The sequence below is a fragment of the Tachysurus fulvidraco genome, chromosome 15 (genome assembly GCF_022655615.1).
Source record: "Tachysurus fulvidraco isolate hzauxx_2018 chromosome 15, HZAU_PFXX_2.0, whole genome shotgun sequence".
NCBI lineage: Eukaryota > Metazoa > Chordata > Actinopteri > Siluriformes > Bagridae > Tachysurus > Tachysurus fulvidraco.
The window spans coordinates 21,238,059-21,258,332 of record NC_062532.1 but is presented as its reverse complement, the minus strand read 5'-3'; the positions used below and the strand labels follow the sequence as shown (position 1 = coordinate 21,258,332).

General features: G+C 43.1%; 1 protein-coding gene across 1 annotated transcript; it reads right to left on the bottom strand.

The window, feature by feature from the left end:
- Window positions 1–1,975: 1,975 nt before the first annotated feature.
- On the bottom strand, window positions 1,976–20,237 carry LOC113636010 (TBC1 domain family member 10B). The gene is made up of 10 exons (XM_027135867.2): window positions 19,732–20,237; window positions 12,771–13,546; window positions 9,068–9,167; window positions 8,449–8,556; window positions 7,895–8,001; window positions 6,650–6,764; window positions 6,289–6,354; window positions 5,948–6,137; window positions 5,601–5,755; window positions 1,976–5,259 (listed from the first exon to the last, which is right to left on the bottom strand). The coding sequence occupies exons 2-10, from the start codon at window positions 13,535–13,537 to the stop codon at window positions 3,991–3,993; spliced, it is 2,877 nt and encodes a 958-aa protein (XP_026991668.1). The 5' UTR covers window positions 13,538–13,546; window positions 19,732–20,237; the 3' UTR covers window positions 1,976–3,990.
- Window positions 20,238–20,274: the final 37 nt, after the last annotated feature.

Here is a 20,274-nt window from a genome sequence, read left to right as displayed (position 1 = left end):
GGAAACCCGGCGATCTTTTACGCCGCAGGAGCGCTTACGTGATGTCGTCGTCTATTACGACGTCTGTGGCTTCTTCGCGTCAAAAAATTTCACATTCTGGTGAAATTTCAGGGTTTAAACCAACAGAAACACAGTATTTCTTTAAAATAAATAAATAAAATAATAATAATAATTGCTGGTTCTCATGGGTTTTTTAAAAAAAAAAAAGGCAAACCAAAAAAAAACCCAAGACATTTTTTCCACACTGAAGCCTAAACACTAACTGAAACGCTCGATCCTTCAGCTGTGATTAACATCAGACTTGCTGAAGCTAGAGGTTTAAAACTAGATTTTTTTGCATATTCAGTCGTAAAATAAATCATCAAACTCGACAGTTCTAAACAAAGCAGTTTGTGAAGTTCAGTCTGCTCCTCGGCTCCCCCTAGTGGCCCAAACAGACACGGCTCGCTTCCTTTTCTGTCCTCAGCTCGTACCTCACAGGAGTCCCTTTGCATAGACACCCTGCGTTCCGACACGGTTTCTAAAGCGCCCTCCTGGGAGATCGACGACAGTTTCTTACTGCTTCTGTTTACACTTCGCTTGTCTTTCTTTGTGTGTAGCAATGCCTTCTGGGTAAATCGTGCTCCCGGTGTCGCCGTTGTCTTCGACATCCTCAAACACTCTTCCAAAAAAACGTAAAACTTCGGCGCTGTCGTTACGCCACCGAACACTGCATGAGGGCGAGTATTGGAACACGGTCGCAAAATACGGTTCAGGTGAAGCACTGTTTAAGTGGGGGAAAACAAACATGGCGCCACCTAGAGGTGAGGAGGGAACAAAAAAAAAATCCAACAACAACCCAGAAACACAGAACAAACCCACGAGGGCGAACACGAGACCTTCACACATCAGCTCGACAGTCACACATCACACACGTGAATGTTCTCAGAGTCCAGTTCACAAAGTGCTGATCAGTTTTTGTTGCGTAATACTGCGGCGTTCCTCGAGGCGTGGAGTCCATTAGAAACATCTTCACCCTGCTGTGTGAAATGATCCAGTGGTTCACTGAGACACCTCACTGAGACACCTCACTGAGACACCTCACTGAGACACCTCCCATAACAGAGTTCTACAGTACACACTCCAAATCAATATAATAACAATAATAAGTTATGGTGACTAATGGGGTGGAACATACAAAAAAAACAACGTATAATAGTTAAAAATAAATAAATCTTTATCAGTCCACCAGTTAAAGACGTGTGCGCTTCAAAGCTGATGTAGAAAACATGCGACGGAAGACAAACTCCCCAAAATCCTTTAAAGTTTTTTTTCACGATTTATTCTGTTCTGATCCAAACCACCTTTAATTTAATTTAACACATCATAAACACTGAGACGTATAAAAAGAAATAGAGAGTATCAGGGAGGTCACGTCTTCGGAGGTCACGTCTTCGGAGGTCACGTCTTCGGAGGTCACGGTCTGGACGTTCAGGATGCAGTGCGGTGCTGTTACAGACACTTTTATTGTTGTCGAATCCCCTGTAGATGGATGTGACGTGGTTCTGTTTAGCAGCTTCGGATTTACAAAATCTCTCACGCTGCGTCAGTCAAATCAGTCTAATCACACACACACACACACACTCACACGCTGCGTCAGTCAAATCAGTCTAATCACACACACACACACACTGCGTGAGTCAAATCAGTCTAATCACACACACACTCACACACCACACTGCGACAGTCAAATCAGAGTCTAATCACACACACACACACACACACACACACACTCTCACACACACACACTCTCACACACACACACACTCTCACACACACACACACTCTCACACACACACACTCTCACACACACACACTCTCACACACACACACACTCTCACACACACTCTCTCTCTCACACACACACACACACTCTCTCTCATACACACACACACACAGAATCATTTCTCCTTAGGCTCCGCCCATAAAAACCCTGTTTTTGATGATGTTAGAGTTTATTCTGAACTTGGGCTCATCTTCCTACTTTACAAACACACTGTTTTATTTGACCCATAAGATTCAGGGAGGATTTTGGGAGATCCGTCACTGGTTAACTACATCAGCCTTGTAGCCAATATTCCGTCTGAAAGTCAAAGTTTTGTAAGTGGGTGAATTTTTTAAGTGTGAGAAAGTAAACCAGCCTTTTTCAGACACTAAATACTGTAACGTTTGGGACTTCAGAAAAGTTACATACATCAAAAAACAATACACAATAACCAACCAAACAAAAAACAACCGAATGACGACGACTTTAAAACACGTCCTCGGTTTCCTCTCACACTTCCAGTCACGCAGGCCTCTGGATTCTTGCATAGAAATTATAACGATAATACAATCTAAAATACGGTAAAGAACAGAAATAATACATAATATAATTGTTCATCTGGTTAAATTAACAAACTGTACATCAACGCAAATCGAGCCCGAAAGGTGACGAGCTTGGGATGTTAAAGCTACTGAACATCATTAGTCATTAACATCGGAAAGAACAACACGGGTCAAATATTAGTGGTGCTTTCAGAAAAAAAACAAATAATAATAATAATAATAATAATAATAAAGAGGGTTCAGTGCAAACAGACTAATTCCTTCATAGACAAGCAAATAAATAGGAGTCTGAGGTCACAATCCGAGCAGGTTCAGACATTATAGGTTAAGATATTGCAGTCGTGTCGTACCGTTATCTCGGCTCGTTCGCTTCTACTCCGCTGTCTGTCGGGGAACACGGAGACGACAGGCTACGGGCTTCGACGGAGGGGGAAAAAATAGGATCGGGGGCAATTAGAGCAGGACAGACTGAGACACACGGAGTGAAGAGAGAAGGAGAAAGCTTGAGAGAGAAAGAAAGAGGAAAGAAACACAGGAGTGGTAGAAATACTACTAAAAAAAAATAGCAACAGATTTAAAAAAAAAAAAAAAAAAGCACGTGAAAGTCTTGGAGTGTAACAGACTAAGGCTGAGCGACGTGACGACTTCACGATACATATCAATACTATTTTTATTTATTTATTTAGTTATTTGTTTGTTTGTTTGTTTATTTATTTATAAAAAATAATTACCCTGAAAGCAAATTGTTTCCTAATAACGTTTAGAATTACTGATTTTTATCCTGGTCATGAAAGGTCAGACAACCTCTGGACGTGAAGTGGGAGTACGCGCGAGGCTCTGGGGCGGTCTTGTGTATCAGCACATGTTTGGGAGGCCGGAGGAACCCGGGAGGAACCCGGGAGGAACGCACAAGACATCAGGTCGACCTCCACTATAGTTATTTTGTGTAGACGTGCAATTAAAGTCTTTTTAATTAAAGAATCCGTGTATCGTGAGCTGAAACATGGCGTCATGTCGCTCAGCCTCAATCCCATCTACAAAGCAGAGAGAGACGCATAGCGAGACGGTCAGATGGAGGAGAAATAGAAATGAAGTTAAAATGCCATAAGGACTATTAAGTGTGGGGCAGAAAGTCACAATATTCTGACCCCAGTACCATTTCTAATGCACCTCAGAGTCTCAGTTCAGTCTGCTCTTCCAGCCCCTCTAGTGGACAATCTTCTTCATTTTTTTTCCTGAAGAGCGAAAGAAAGAGCGCCTCCTACAGGTCAAGTCAGAAACACGGGACAGCGACACTACACTACTACACTAACATGTAAACACACGAGCACACGCTAACAGACGACCGTAATAGATACGAGCTCCTTGATTAATCTACGACGAGGACGATGTCTCTTCGAGGTCGCTGCCTGATTCAGAGGGACCGGATGAAGGTTTTATGGTATATGACTTACTAAATAATGAGCTATTGATCTATTTACAGACTCTCTTTTCTAACAGTAAATGACTGAGAGTAAATGAGAGGATTCGGAGCCATAAAACCTGATCCAGTTCTCTTTAAAGACGAAATAAACCCCTTCTCCCCCCCCTTTTGTGCTCGATTCGTCTCTTTTGTTCGGAAAACTAGACCATTTTTTTCCCCGCTGTGGCTCCGTTCTTCTCCTCGGCCTCAGCGCTTGCGGATTTGTCCTTCTTTTTCCCCCCTTTCTCCTTCTTCTTCTCTTTCTCGGCCCTCTCCTTTTCCTTCTTTGCTTTCTCCTTCTCTGACTTCTCACGATCCTTCTTCTCTCGTGCCTTCTGCTTCTCCTCCTCCTTCTCTTTCTTCTTCTCATCCTTGTTCTTCTTCTTCTTCTTGCCCTCGTCCTCACAGGGAGGCAGAGGCATGTTGTTGGCCGTGGGAGACGGGATCGTTTGTGTAACTTGCTCCGAGACGACTCTGGGGGGCTGGAGTTGGTTTGGTATTGGACGATGTGCAGATTCCTTGCTGGACTTTGGTGCTGGTTCTGAGTCGGGTCGTGATACGTTTTCTGGTCCAGACTCTGACTCCGGTGCATGTGCTGGTCCCGGATTTAGTGCGGACGTCGATTCAGATTCTGGTTCAGATTTCGGCGCTGACGCTGTTTCTGGTACAGATTTCGGCACTGACGCTGTTTCTGGTACAGATTTCGGCACTGACGCTGTTTCTGGTACAGATTTCGGCACTGACGCTGTTTCTGGTACAGATTTCGGCGCTGACGCTGTTTCTGGTACAGATTTCGGCGCCGACGCTGTTTCTGGTTCAGATTTCGGCGCTGACGCTGTTTCCGGTTCAGAGTTTGGCACAGACGATGTTTGAGGTTCAGGTTTCGGCGCTGCTGTTTGTTCTGATCCAGATTTTGGTGCAGATATCGGTCCCGGGCCAACGATTGCCACTGGAGATTTTGGTGACGTTGGGGGTTTTGTTGCTAAGGGACTAGGCCTGTTCCCTCCTGCACCTCCAGTGGGTGGGACCACTGCAGAAACGGGCGGGCGTAGCGGCACAGATGAGGACGTTATCATTATTGGAGTCCCGCCTCCAAACACATGCGTTTCCGGGTCAAAAGGCCCGGAAAAAGAGCTTTTTTTGCCGTGAAAGAACGGATTTTTGGATTTCCGGAAACCAGGAAGAGAGAGGAGGCTGGAAGAGGAGCGCAGGGGGCCGGGTGGAGGAGCAGACATAGAGCTGCCCAGGAAGGACAGACTCCCCCCGGAGCTGATGGCGGCGGCACGACGCTTTTGCTCGTGGATGTCTCGTGTGCCATGAAGCCTCCGGCTCGGCTGGTGCGTAAGAGCACCGCGAGACTCGCGCCACTTCTTCACCTGGATGGTGCACTCCCTCTCGATCAAAGCCTCTGTGACAGGGACAACTGTGACCTGGCAGAAGAAGATTAGTTTATGGTGTCTGTGTACAAATCATGGTGAGCTCCAACACCAACACACACAGACATTTATATCCTGGAAACAAGATTCATAAACACACTTGTGCAAAGCAGAATAAAGCGCTTAGAATCATTTATACAGTCTTTAAAAATGTACCTAACAAATGCAGAAGGATGAATAGAGAGATTATGATCATCATCAGCCTTTAGATATAATACACACCAATCTGTTCAATAATGTCCTTAATATCCTTTAGCATGGCTTTAGGTTTGTATGACACTCTACATGTGTTTCACTGTGCATGTGTGTGTGTGTGCGTGTGTGTGTGTGCTGACCTCTTGAACCAGTATTTCCTCCCGAATGCTCTCTGGTGAGATGTTCCTCAGGCGCTCCATGGTCTCGTACATTCCCTGCAGCTCCCGCAGTTTATCCACAGAACCCAGCATCTGTTTCAGTAAGACCAGACCAACACGGAAGACGATCTTCACCCCTGAGTGTGCGCGCAGACACACACCACACACACCACACACACACACACACACACACACACACACACACACACACACACACACACCTAGTATAACGGGCTGTCTTGAGAATCCGGAGATCTTTTAGAGGACGAGTTTTGCACGCTCAGAAACGTGGCTTTGCAGGACAAGCTGTAATTAGGAGCCGGTCTCACCTTCACAGAAGAACATGTCCCAGACGCGGAGGACGCAGGACCACGGGAGCGTGCGAGAAAAGATACACATGAACCACTCGGTCATGTAGAGGATAGGGTCGATTTTATACTTCTTCAGATGGCGGTAAGCCATGGGGCACACACGCCTCAGGAGAGAGAAGAAAATCTCCCCGTCAAGCTGGATAGCTTCCTGAAAGGGGGAAAAAAAAACTGTAGTTCATTTTGATTTTTAGAGACATTTACATATTAATCTATGACCCTCACAGTCCTCTGATGAAACTGTATAAATGGGGATCGGTAATGTTTTACGGACTGATGTGTTAGTGATGGGAAATCCTCACCAGGCCAGCGCTGTAGTACCCGGGCAGGTATTTCTCACAAATCTGCACCAGACACCAAAAGGCTTGCTGAGAGAGAGAGAGAGAGAGAGAGAGAGAGAGAGAGAGAGAGAGAGAGAGAGAGAGAGAGAGAGAGAAAGAAATAAAGGGGGGGGATTAATTGATTATTAATAAAGTGATAAAATAAAAATAAAAAAATGGTTATTAATAATAAATGAATTATATGAATTATTAATAATTTAATTTATGAAATTAAATCAATCAATCAGTCAATCAATCAAATAAATAAATACATCTAAATAAATAAAGAAAGAAAGAGAGGGAAAACGGAGAAGGGGTAGTAACCAAAAACACACACACACACCTCTGCAGGCATGTGCATGAGCAGGACCGCGGCCACAGGAGCCTGAGCCTGACAGTAGCCTTCCTCTGGGCGATAGATGGTATAGGCCTTTAGTATACGGTACAGATCCTGCTGACTGAAGACACACACACACACACACACACACACACACACACACACACACACACACACACACACACACACACACACACAAACACACACACACACAAACACACGCGTGCAAAAACACACGCAAAAACACACACACACGCACACACACACACGCATAAACACACAAAAACACACACGCACAAAAACACACAAAAACACACACACACGCGCACGCACAAAAACACACATGCACAAAAACACACACGCACAAACACACATACGCACAAACACACACACACACAAACACACACACACACAAACACACACACAAACACACACACAAACACACACACACACACAAACACACACACACACAAACACACACACACACACAAACACACACACACACACAAACACACACACACACACACAAACACACACACAAACACACAAAAACACACGCACAAAAACACGCACACAAACACGCACAGAAAGAGAGAACATTTGTGTTACGAAGGAACACCAAGTACTTTTAATTTTTGTCAAACTAAATTAAACTTAGCTGCAAAATAACAAAATGGACGCACAAATGATGAGAGAACAACCGTCTGTAATTAAAATGGTTTTATTCTGTCTCCGTCAGCCAGTCTATCCATCTGTCCATCTCCGTATCTATCCGTCTTCGTCTCAGCTTGACTGTCTCTGTACTAGTTTCTCAGTTTGTCTCTGTATCTTTTAATGTGTCTACAGTATGTCTGTAAATCTACAACTCGGAGTCTGTCTGTCAGTCTGTCCTTCGCTCTCTCTCTCTCTGGATCAGTCTAACGCTGGATCCACACATCCCTGTCTGTCTATCTGTCTGTCTCTCTCTGTATGTACGTGTCCACTCATCCGTCCCTCTCTCTGTACCCATGCGTCTCTATCTTTCTCTGGATCCGTCCATCTGTCTGTCTCTTTATCAGTACATCTCTGTATGTGTCTGTTTGCATTCGTCTGTTTCCTGACTGAACCCCCAGCCCTGTTTATCATCTCACATCAGCTGAGAAAAAAAAATGCTACATAATACTTTAGAATTTGATCAAGCAGAAAACCTCCAGAGTGCATCTCAAGCCTCAGACTTATCTGAGCACATATTAGGAGCAGAAGATCATTTACCCGTGGCCTCCTCGAGCAGCAAACATCTCGTGGAATGGAAACTGCCTGTGTAAGTCCTTCTCGATGATATCCAGCCACTTCGGATCTCCCGGCTCTCTCTCCAGTTCCTACGCAGAGGGGAAATGAAAAAAGCCAAAATGTCAGAGAGACAGAATGGATGCACATTGCTCCAGAGTAAAGCTGGACATCCTTAAAGTCGCTGCTGTCTGTATTTAACTCCTTTGCCAAATTTAAGGCGTCTTGACAGATGATCGATAAGCTAGGCGACAAACTCCTCAAAATCCTTGAACTTGAGATGCTGCGAGTGTTAAAGGAACCCTGGTGAATTTAACTCCGTCACGCTTTCATCGCCGTATACATTTGTGTGTGTCTGTAAACGTGATTAGCAGCAAGTGTAACATGCTTCACGCTGAACAAAACAAGATCAGAGTAGTGAAATAAACTGAACCGAAAATCAGCCGAAATCGTAGCGGTGAAAAGGTTTGAGGTCGTTCTGCAAAGTCAGGATGATCTGTAGGTTACTGTAACAGTGACGGGGAAAGTCTTCGCTGTACCTCAAACTTGCCAACATTTTCCATCAGAAGCTCCTCACTGTTGGAGAGAAGCTGCCAGGCTCGAGCTCTCAAAGATGACGGGATTCCCTTCCTACAGCGAAGCTTCACCTACACACACACACACACACGTACACATGTACACACACACACACACGCATGTACACAAACGCAGAGACAGACACACGCACGCATACACACGCAGGCATATACACACACGCAGGCATATACACACACGCAGGCATATACACACACGCACACAGAGACAGACACGCACGCACACAGAGGCAGACATGCACGCACGCATACACACATACATACACACACACACACACACACACACACACACACACAGAGACAGACACAGACACACACAGTTTTTCCCTCAGAGACATTAAGGTATATTCTGAAAAACCTTTTATAATCCAATCCATTACATATTGTATAATATATATGTATGTATATAATAAGCAGAATTATGGATATAAATCCAAACCATATTAAATATTCTATAAACACACAGTCATTTGTTCTAAAATACCCGATTTTTAATAACAGCACAGACGCAGTAAATGTGTCATGTCTTCTAAGCGAACATTATTTGTGATTCTGTCCAACAGACCTTGGGGAAGCGGCGAGAGACCCACTTGTCCCAGTTTTTGAACATGTCCAACCACTTCATCTCTCGGTGCCGTGCCACATCCACGCTGATATCCAGCACACTGGGACAAAGAAAATATAATAAACATGTGGGATTAACGCTGAATTCCTCATCATATATATATTAGTGTCATCATTTCTCATTTCTGACCTCTGACTAGAAAACACCTCCTCAGTTACCTCCACCCTGACCTTTAAATACCTTTTACTGTATACACAACGGTTAGCTTTAGGTTAATTAGCATGGAGACACATTCGGTCATTAAAGCTTTAAAAGTGAATACAGACGGTGCTGTTTAACACACAAACATACAAAAAAACACACACACAAACAAACACACAAACAAACAAAAACACACACACAAACAAAAACACACACAAACAAAAACACACATACAAAAACACACACACACACACACACACATTATTAGATCATTAAATCTTTAAAACTGACTACAGACAGTGCTGTTTAAGGAGGAAATTATACGTTGCTCCTCACAATTAGCTGGCTAGCTCGTCTCGAAGAAATGACAAACATGATTTTGCTCCTATTTAGTAGATTAAATGGACATTTTCATAAACACACACACACACACACACACACAATTCAGTCAAAGAGTGGATCAAAGGGTGGAATCGCATATTTAATTTTAATAGGACGAATATAAGTGAATCTATTATAGAAATAGTGGGAGGGTGTGATAATGTGTGCAGTTTGCACTCTATAAGCCTGGTCATAAGTTTGTGGACACCTGACCTTCACTTCCTCACACAATGGTATAGAATGTCTGTGTAGGTTGTAGCTTTATAATTTCCCTTTGCTGGGACCAAGAGTCTCAGACCTGTTCCAGCAAGACAGAGCAGTCGTGCACAAAGCAAACCACATGGAGGGAAGGGGGAAGGACTCCAACCCTAGTGAACACCTTCAGGATGAACTGGAACAGCAACTAAACATGCCCTCTTAACTCACAAAAACGCTAAATCAATGAGAACCCTGAGCTTGTTTCTTTACGAGACGGTTCCATCTGGGGTAATAGGGGACAGTGACACACCGAAGTGTGTTGTTTATGTCCAGTTTATTCCGTTGTTTTGTTTTGGTTGCCATCACTGCAGAAAACCCCGCTTCACACAGATAGCATTACGGGAATGGCGATAGGGATTTAAGTGCTGTGGTGACAATCTCAGGGTATTCCGCCATGACTTTAATCGAGAACACCGGCAGAGTTTCTAACTTTCTAACGACGTCTGTTTCGTGCTCATTTTTACTAATTTGTGGGGGTTGGGGACCACTGCTCTAAAAGACGGGCGTCCACAAACATTTGACCATGAGGTGTATATTATCTTTATTTTTAACTTTGTTGGTCTATGTTCCAACAGCTCAGCTCGGGTGGTTTAACCTGGAGTAAGAACCCGACGGAGGAAGTAATAAGTAAACATTAAAGGGAAGGAAGGCAGGCTTAAAGGAAGAGATACGAGTACGAGTCCGATAGAGGACATGACACAGCGTGAACAGTAAAAGGAAGAGAGAGATGGTGAGCAGTGTCTGAATCAGAAAACCACTCAGTACTGTATGAGTCACACCAGGGGAGAGAGAGAGAGAGAGAGAGAGAGAGAGAGAGAGAGAGAGAGAGAGAGAGAGAGTGGATTCTGGAAAATATCCACAACACAAAGAACAGACGGAAATAAGCCGGAGGCAGCCGCTGTGAAAAAGGTGCACGGACGTAAATCGCTCAGGAGATGACGAGAAAGAGCGATAGATAAATAGACATTATGAATTTAGACAGAGACGAAGAGTCAACGAAAAGACGAAAGAAAGACATGCGCATGTACTGTACGAGAGATGAGATATAACTAGAGAAAAAAGAGGAATCAGAAGTGTCTTAAATTTTAAGTTTCATTATTTTGTCACAGTTGCTATAGCAACTTTACCGACTTAGCGACTGCATGATGACACACTAAGGTCATTAAAAACGTACTGCGTGGTCGGTCTTATTTTTATTTAAAACTCAAATATATATAAGCTACAGAAACGCCGACTCGGGGGTGGGAGGTTGGGGGAGAAAGAAGGGGGCGTGGCCAAACATACGCTATGCGTGTCCTAACCCTGCCCAGGTTTCTGTGGCTCTGCTCCCGAGTCATACAGCAGGTTATTAAGGTTCGTATAGAATACAAATTAAGCGAAAAGGAAACGCAGACAAGAAAATCTTAAAGCTGCTGACGGTGAAATCGGTGAAAAAAACGAATGCACGATAAAAAGTGATCTTTACACGTACTTTAAACTTTTAGCACCTTTGTATGGAATTAAAAAAAGTGACATATGTACGATCGTTAAAAAATACGTCAGAAAATGACTAGAATACGTTCAAAGATTGGAGTTTGTTCCGAGAGCTCTAACGAAAATACATTAGGGTGAGAAATACACAATAACAATCTCAGCATCTTAATCATATTAGTCATCATCATCATGGCTCCACTCTGTAACTGTACGCCAATAAGGGTGTGAGCTCATGATAAAAATCAGCTGCTATACAGTATCGAGTGAAGAGGATGTGGTTAAGGAGATCCTCCCTCATTCTGTGAATTATTAATGGAAAATCAGACAGATTTTGGCGTGTGAGTGATTAATTATTAATCATAAATTACAGTCAGGTGAAGAGCAGACGGCGTGGCGTCGCACTGATTCATCCGGTAGCTCTGATCGCTGCTCTTTACCTATACGGTAAAGATGACGGTGTCATCGGACGGTGTGCTTTATTGTTTGTGTATAGAGAGAGAGAGAGAAAGAGAGAGAAAGAGAGAGAGACAGAGAGAGACAGAGACACAGAGAGAGAGAGAGAGAGAGAGACAGATAGAGTGAGAAAAAGAGAAAGACAGAGAGAGCACGCAGGAGAGAGATTGAGAAATAGAGCGAGAGAGAAAGAGAAAGAGAGTGAGAGAGACAGAGAAAGACAAAGAGAGAGAGAGCGAGAGAGAGAGACACACAGAGAGAGTGAGAGAGAGAGACAGAGACACACAGAGAGAGAGTGAGAGAGAGACAGAGAGAGAGAGAGAGAGAGAGGCGGAGAGCGCGAAAGAGTAAGAGTGAGAGAGACACAAAGAGAGAGAGACAGACGGACAGAGTGAGAGAAAGAGAGAGAAAGAAAGAGTGAGAGAGAGAGAAAACAGAGAGAGCGCAAGAGAGAGAGAGAGAGACAGACAGAGAAAGAGAGAAAGACAGACAGAGAAAGAGAGTGAGAGAGAGAGAGTGAGAGAGTGAGAGAGAGAGAGAGAAGGTGAAGCTGGTGAAGAAACAACATTTTCTCGCCACCATGACTAAGTGATAACAGGAAGTAACGCTCTCCACAACATAAAAGATCAACAATACACTGTTAAAAAGCGGACGTGAAGCTCATTAACATATTAAATACTGCAACTGTTGGCAAATCGCTGTGATATAAACAGAACACACTCCAGATTGTGTGCACATTCTGTCATGGTGTATTATTCCAAACTGTTTAGTTTGTATACAAGATACATTTGTACACGATATAAACTCTATTAGATTTTTATTATCTCAAATTGTTACTTTTTTATTACTATTATTAATAGAATTGTAAGTGTTAAAATCGTATTATTGTGAAGCAAACATAAATACGAGGGTGTGTTAAGATTTAGGCTCCACCCACTTGCCCTCGCTGTACTGCGATCCTCCGAGGAAGCCGTATTTATCAGTGCGTCTCTGAACCGGACCGTTGAGCTCAGAATCGGACCCGAGTGAGCTTCCGTCCTCACCGATGCCCGACAGAGACTCCAGCGTCCCCGACATCATGCTCGCCGACTCCAGATAGCTCAGCGTGTCTAGGGCGGGGCCTGATTGACCAGGGGGTGGCACCGTATATGGCACAAACGAATCGTGAACCATGAAAGAAGGTAGATCGGATTTCAGGTCCGATAACGGATCTTGGATGATGGGGGCAATAGCCGGAGGAGAGTGAGGCGGCGTGTGTGACGAGGACGTGGAGTTTGAGGTCAGATTGAGTTGCGTTGTGGGATTTTGCTCTGGAAAAGGCTGCGCTTCAGGATCTGCTGCTCTTCCTTGTGATTCTGGTGAGATGTTTGGCTGCATTAAAGGTTCAGGTGTTGTGGGAAAGCTCTCTTTACCTCGGTCTGGAGGACAAGTGCTTTCTGAAGCAGATGGAGCAGGAGGAGGATTTTCACTTAGTGCTGAAATCGCCTCTCCCGAGTTCGATAAATGGACAGACGTCTCCTTACGTGGTGGTACTAATGCGGCAGCAGCCATGACAGCTCTGTCCCCGTACAAAGCAGATTTTGGAACAGCTATGGGTTTAGGTGAATCTGCAGGGAGGGAGGGAGCAGAGGAAGAGGAAGGAGGAGCTACTGACTGATCCGCCACAGCCGGAGGAGAAGGGGTGAGGGCTGAGACCTCGGCCATCGCTCCTCTCTGCAAAGAGAAACAAACAGAAGGAGGGGTCACTTTGATGATCCATAATAAAATATGCTGCTATACATAAAGTATATTATAAATCATACATTTATGAATGACCAAATTAGCATAATATATAAATATAATGCTATAATAACCTACTGAATCTTATAGAGTCATCCAGATATCTAGACAGACAGACAGACAGACAACAGATGTGTATAGAGAGAGAGAGAGAGAGAGAGAGAGAGAGAGAGAGAGAGAGAGAGAGAGAGAGAGAGAGAGAGAATGATAGACAAACACAGAAATAGATAGACACCAAGATTTAGATAGAAAGGATACACAAATGGACAAACAGAGAAATGGAGAGAAATAGGCAGGCACAGAGACAGACAGACAGACAGAAAACAGTCCAATACGCAGACGGACAGACAGACAGAAAAGCAGGTAGACAGTCAGAAAGACAGATAGAAAAGCAGACTGATACACAGATAGACAGGCAAGAACAAACGTATCAAACAGATAGTTAATAAACAGATAAACAGACAGATGTACAGACATACAGCAGGATTTACAGTCATTTCTAATTTGCATATTCATCTTTTTTCAATTATGCGAAGATGTTTCTCACGGGCAATTCAATAATAATAAGCCCTGAGAGCTGCATGGGGACAGAAGTCGTATCATCTGATTGGTTTAGAGGTTACACCAGAGCCAATCATGTGGATTAAGATGATCTTAGTGTCATTCATCAGGGTGCCATCATGAATAAAACAGGAAATGACCCGATGCTGGTCGCATCCTCAGAATGAGTTGGAGGTTAAAACGAGACTCAGGGAGATTTCTTTTCTCTCTCTTAGTCTACTGTAGTTATTACTATTTTATCATTATGTACAATGGTTTACAACAAAGAGGGAGAGAGAGAGTGAGAGAGAAAGAGAGTGAGAGAGCGAGAGGGAGATGGAGAGAGCGGGGGAGAGAGAGTGAGTGAGTGAGGGAGAGACAGGGAGAGAGAGGGGGAGAGCGAGAGAGAGTGAGGGAGGGAGACAGAGGAAGTGAGTGAGAGTGAGTGAGAGGGAGAGAGGGAGTGAGAAGGAGAGAGAGAGAGGGAGAGAGAGAGGGAGAGAGAAAGAGAGATTGTGAGAGAGGGAGAGAGAGAGTGTGAGAGAGGGAGAGAGAGAGAGTGAGAGAGAGAGTGTGAGAGACGGAGAGAGCGAGAAAGAGAGACAGAGAGAGAGATGGAGAGAGTGAGAGACAGGTTTGTAACACACTTGCACCAATTGTTGATGGTGTAAAAGTTTCTGTAAATATGTGATCGCATTTACGATCATAAACTGCTGGAGGTTTTGTTAACACACACAAACATTTGGTGTTGCGACCGAAGGCTCTACCTTGTACAAGCACTTTGGAAAGTTTTATGTCGTGATATTTTTTTCAGTGTGAAAGTGAAAAGCTCCATTTGATTCAAATATTAAAACTGACTTCGGGTCCAAAATGCTTGCTTGTGATTGGATGCACCTATTGCTGTGCTCTACAGGCCATAGTACTGGGGTGGAGTTTATTCAGCAGGGGTAAGTGTGTGCTTGAGGGCAGGGAGAGAGATCTTAGTAGGAATTCTCAAAGAACGACTAGCGATGATGCATCGATTGCGTCCAAATGTATAAAATTGCGAGCGGCGTTCCTTATGGGCCGGATATTGTTCAATTTTTTCCCCCTTTGCACTGTTATGATCTCATTGTTCTCACTTCCTGTTTTTATCATAAATAAAAGCAAATGATAAAGGCTGAAGGAGGAAGTCAGACATCTGGAGAAATTATCTCACAATTCTACAGAAAATGAAAAATATATCGTATGTAAGTGGTTTCCTGGTTACGTGACATATGACCGTGAGCTGAAAGACTAGTAGAATAACACTGATTGTTTGGCTAATTGGCGATCGGCTAATCTTCCCTATTATTTGTGAGAATTGAAGTGCTGGTGCTCAAAACACTTAGCAAGAAACTGTAATAAACTTCTTATACTGCATATTGTGACAATGTACGTCATGGCAGGATGAGAATAAGATTAGTTTAATTAAATAAGATAAAAACTCCCAGCTGCTTTAGCACCTGGTATTTAGTTTCTGGATTTATGTGCACACTATTGCCCCTTTTCCACCGAGGCAGTCTGAGTGCAGGTTCGAAGCCTAATTTAGAACCAGTTCTTTCTTTTTCGACACCCAAAGCACCGGCTCTGAACCAGGAAAAGTGGTTCTTAATTTAAGTAACACCAAAACGTTGCTGGTCTAGACTTAAGAACCGCTTGCGTCAGGAGCTGGGAGCGGGGCTACTGTTAGCGCCTTTGATAACGTACCTTAAGTATACTAATGTTTAATACACTTTTACTTTACTGCAATATGATCACTCATCAGCACACATGATAGTAGGTAGCTACATGCTAAGGCTAACGTTTTTCTGTGTTAATGATATATAATAACATTATGTACTTTCTCGATTACAACCTCCGTTTATACAGATTACACGGAGCCGCACGTACACGTTGGATTCGCCTCGTTTGGATGCTAATGTAGGTTCACAAAGCCATGAGCATTAACAGTAAAGTAACATCCACCATTGTTGATGTATTTGCCGCTGCTGCGCTAACGTTGCTGTGTAACGTGACACGTATACAGTGACGTCAGACTCGGCTCTGTGACGGCTCTCTAACCGATGGAAAGGCAAACCGGTTCTTAGAAGGTTCGCCAGTGGAACCAACTTCCAGCGCTAGCTCTGAACCAGCACCCGGTTCTTTCTGGTGGAAAAGGGGTGAATATGACCGAAAATATCTGGAAACATGATCATATGTGGTTGTTCTTTATACTGAAAGCACACAATTATATAGAACGTCTCTGTATGCTGTAAAATTAGTTTCCCTTCGCTGAACTAAGAGTTCCAAACTTCCAGCATACCAATGCAGCTGTGCACAAAGCAAAGCAGCTCCATAAAGACATTGTGTGGAGGTAAAGCGTGGAAGAACTCCAGCACTGATGCTGACTCAACCCCATCAAACACCATGGGGATGAACTGAACGGAAGCCTCATCACATCAGAGCCAGATCTCACTAATGTAGCCGATTTATCAAAATCCCCACAGTCCCACGTTTCCTAAACTACCGAATGCATTCCCAGAAAAGTAAAGTGGATATAAGCGAAGTTCTTCTTTAAAACTGCGACACGCTTTTCAAACAGGAACAAACATTAACCAGCGCAGACAATTGGTGCTAATTTATTTACATATATAATAAAACTAACTTTAACAGCTCATGTTTAATAAATGAAAAAATACATTTCACGTCATTCTGTCTGCTGCGTTAAGAACCGGTTTAATGACCCTGAACGTCGCTCTGTATGAAGGTGTTTAATAAAACCTCGCTAGCTGCAGTAAGTGTGATTTCCTCACGAGCTAAACGTCAGGCTTTGATCAAGACTTTGTGTGGCTTCGCTTTGTCGTGAAACAGATACGAGCTCAAACAGCTCGGTCGGGTGTGTGTTCAGAACACGGACAGCTGAAATGTCAGCCGTGTGCTGTGGTGTGATTCTCCTCTCAGTTCACTCTTTGAGGTTAACCAGAGTCTAAAATACTAGAACTAGAACCAGTGGTTTTGAGACGAGGGGAAGAAGGAAAGGGGGAAAAAACAGAGGGGAGAGAGAGAGAGAAAGAGAGAGAGAGAGAGAGAGAGAGAGAGAGAGACAGAGTGAGTGAGTGAGTGAGAGAGAGAGAGAGAGAGAGAGAGAGAGAAAGAGAGACAGAGTGAGTGAGTGAGAGAGAGAGAGAGAGAGAGAGAGAGAGAGAGAGAGAAAGAAAGAGAGACAGAGTGAGTGAGTGAGTGAGTGAGTGAGTGAGATATTTCGGTTCAGCTATCAGAACTATATATATAGCAGGTGGTGTCAAACTGTCAGTCACACTACAGACCACAATCATTTTTAACCATACCATCATTATTAATCTGCTAAAGCTTTCTGTTAGGAGACTGGATTCATTTTCGATACCAGATTATTGAAAAATGCATACGCAAGCACACACACACACACACACACACACACACACACACACACACACACACACACTATAGTAACAACATATTCCGAGGCATTTTGATGGTTTTAATGACATATGCTCTTCAGATCTGAAGCAACCCAAAATGTTCTCTGTTTTTGTTGCTTCAATAAAAATTAGAACAGGAAGCAACTTTAAATCATTAAATGTAACCAAAAAAACGGAAAAACAAGTCGTTCTTTTGACGACGACAAATTTGGCTTCGATGGCAAAATGCTGTGGTATAAAACTTCTCAGACTTCAGGGTGGTAAGAAGTTTCCCTTGTTTTGTCGCTCATCTGGAGAAGAGAGTTAAAGACCAATTGAGAATGAGAAACGGGTTACATGTGACGACGTCAGATATATCCAAAGTGTTGCGTGTTAATAATCAGACGGCCTTCCGTACGCGACCTGCCTAGACAGCTTCTTCCAGGATGGAAAGCAGGGGTGAGTGCCGATTGACGCTAAAAACGTCACAAAGTACCATAAAAGGTCCATGGCCTTTTAAAAACTATTATTTCCCATTGAACAGCTGTCTCATAGACTTCCTCATAACAAATATAACTGTCTGAAAACAGTGAAGAGGAAGTGCTTCATATAAGGTCTGAGGGCGCTTTTGTGGGTGTGTTTTGGAAAAGAAAAAAAATTTGCCAAAGGCTTGCGTAAAGTTTTTATGAATTCATTCCGAAATATCGACATGTATTCAAAACTCGATATTCATTTCCATGCATTTTACATGCATGTTTACTCATAAATTCACCATGGCAACAAGACATGTCTGAGCCTGATCAGGATTTTAATCACGCTTCTTGAGTGAGAAATTATTTTTCGTCTCGCTGAAGGATCACGCTGATGTGATCGCAGACGACAGGATGAAGAATCTCAAAAAAGTGGGGACTTGGTAGCCTAGTGGTAAAGGTGTTAGACAACCAATTGGAAGGTTGTGAGCTCAAATCCTTGGTCCACAAGCTGCCACACTCCATTGCTCCACTGCTCAAACTGAGATAAAATGTAAAGTCGCACTGGATAAAAGCGTCTGAGAAAAATGCCATAAATGTAAAGTTTTCTATCCGTTTTAACCTCAGAAATAAGGATAGAGTGTACTAGAAAAACTATAGGACAGAATCCCTGTTAAGTCAAAAATAAATAGAAAATATATCAACAGTCACTTTGTTATTTTTTCTTCGTCTTCACTTTTACTGCCTTTAAACTTTGACCTGACATCCTTCAAATCCTTACAGACTATTTGAAACAGATACAAATCTCGAACCAGATTAGTTTACTGCACAAGACGTGCGAAGTGACTCAAACTCAGAGAGACACAGAGATTTTTTCAGCGAAAGAAACCTGACGCAAAGCTTTACACGTCTATTACACATCCGAATAACGGGACGGTAAACGGATTAGACGTGTCACTGTACTGGACAGAAAACCAACTTGGTTCACTTTGAGTTTAGTGTTTACACGAGCGTCTCATCATGAACTCAACCGGTGTGATGTGAAACAAACATAAAGGAACTTGAAGTGGAATATTGGGATGTAGGACTATTGATGTGAAGCACACGTGATGCCAACACCCACATTGAACTCAAAACATTTATTAACGTTTATTTAACACGTTATAAGACTTTAATAATCATGTGAGGAAGTGAAACAGGACAGGGTTTGTGTATTCATCTGAGAGCAAATTAATCAACATCTTTCCTGGAGATCGTCTTGTCCAATCTATCTATTCATACATAAAAAAAAAACGTATTAACATCTTTATATAAAGGTATAACTGTAAAATAAACGTGGTGAAGTCTTTGCTCTTTAAATTGTCTGCTAACTAGCTTAGCTTAAATCCATAAGTCACCCAGGACAGGATGGATCATCATCAACATCCCCTTTATGGTATTTTAATATTTATATCAAATATACAATACAAACTAAATATACAAATCTACAATCTATAACACTGGTAATCATTTAAAAAAATAATAATAAAATATATACATAATCTAGTAACATAAGAGTTAAGGCTGCTGAGCCTCCTCCACCCTCCCCTGTGAGGTACACTCCCTATGCGGTGCGTTAGGCCTCTGCGATTATCCTCGGTATTGCGTAAGAGGCATGACCGATTAGACTCACCCGCAGGCCGGCAGGATGCGCGACGTCCACCCGGTGAAGATGCTATCCGCTTTTCCCCCTCCACAGCTCCGTTTGCGGTGTCGCCTTTTTTCCCCTTTCAGTTAGAATTTGTGACAGAAAAAAAATAACTCAACGTTGTGGAAAGTTAAAGAATAAAAAGCAAAACTTCAATCCGTTGACCGGTCAGGATGTAAATGTCTCGTTAGCATTTAGCTTAGCGTTTAGCTTAGCTTAGCTTTAGCAGGCGGCTAATGTTGTACTGGTTCCGGTTAGCATCGGTTGTTAAATGTCTAGTTCCACTTGTTTTAGACAATAAATAATAAACAAACGTCGCACAGAGGTCTCGGTTTATATGTAAATTAGACCCCGTCTTTATTTGTATTTATGTGTATATTTATTTGTATTTAATCAGTTTTAGAATGAATAAATAGCTCGCGCTGTAGAGCTCGCGCTGCCTCGACTCCTCCTGCGCGAGAGCACATTTCCTGAAAAAAAAAAATTTGAGTAAGAGCGACGCAAATCCGCACGTGCAGAGCACTTCCG

Bases quoted from the DNA above. Each gene is read 5' to 3' on its own strand.
- LOC113636010 (XM_027135867.2), bottom strand. From the start codon at position 13,537: ATGGCCGAGGTCTCAGCCCTCACCCCTTCTCCTCCGGCTGTGGCGGAT. The intron at 8,002-8,448 runs GTACAGCGAAGA...CCCTCTGCGTAG, and splicing joins AAAATGTTGGCAAGTTTGAG to GAACTGGAGAGAGAGCCGGG. The intron at 6,138-6,288 runs GTGAGGATTTCC...TCCCCCTTTCAG, and splicing joins GGTACTACAGCGCTGGCCTG to GAAGCTATCCAGCTTGACGG.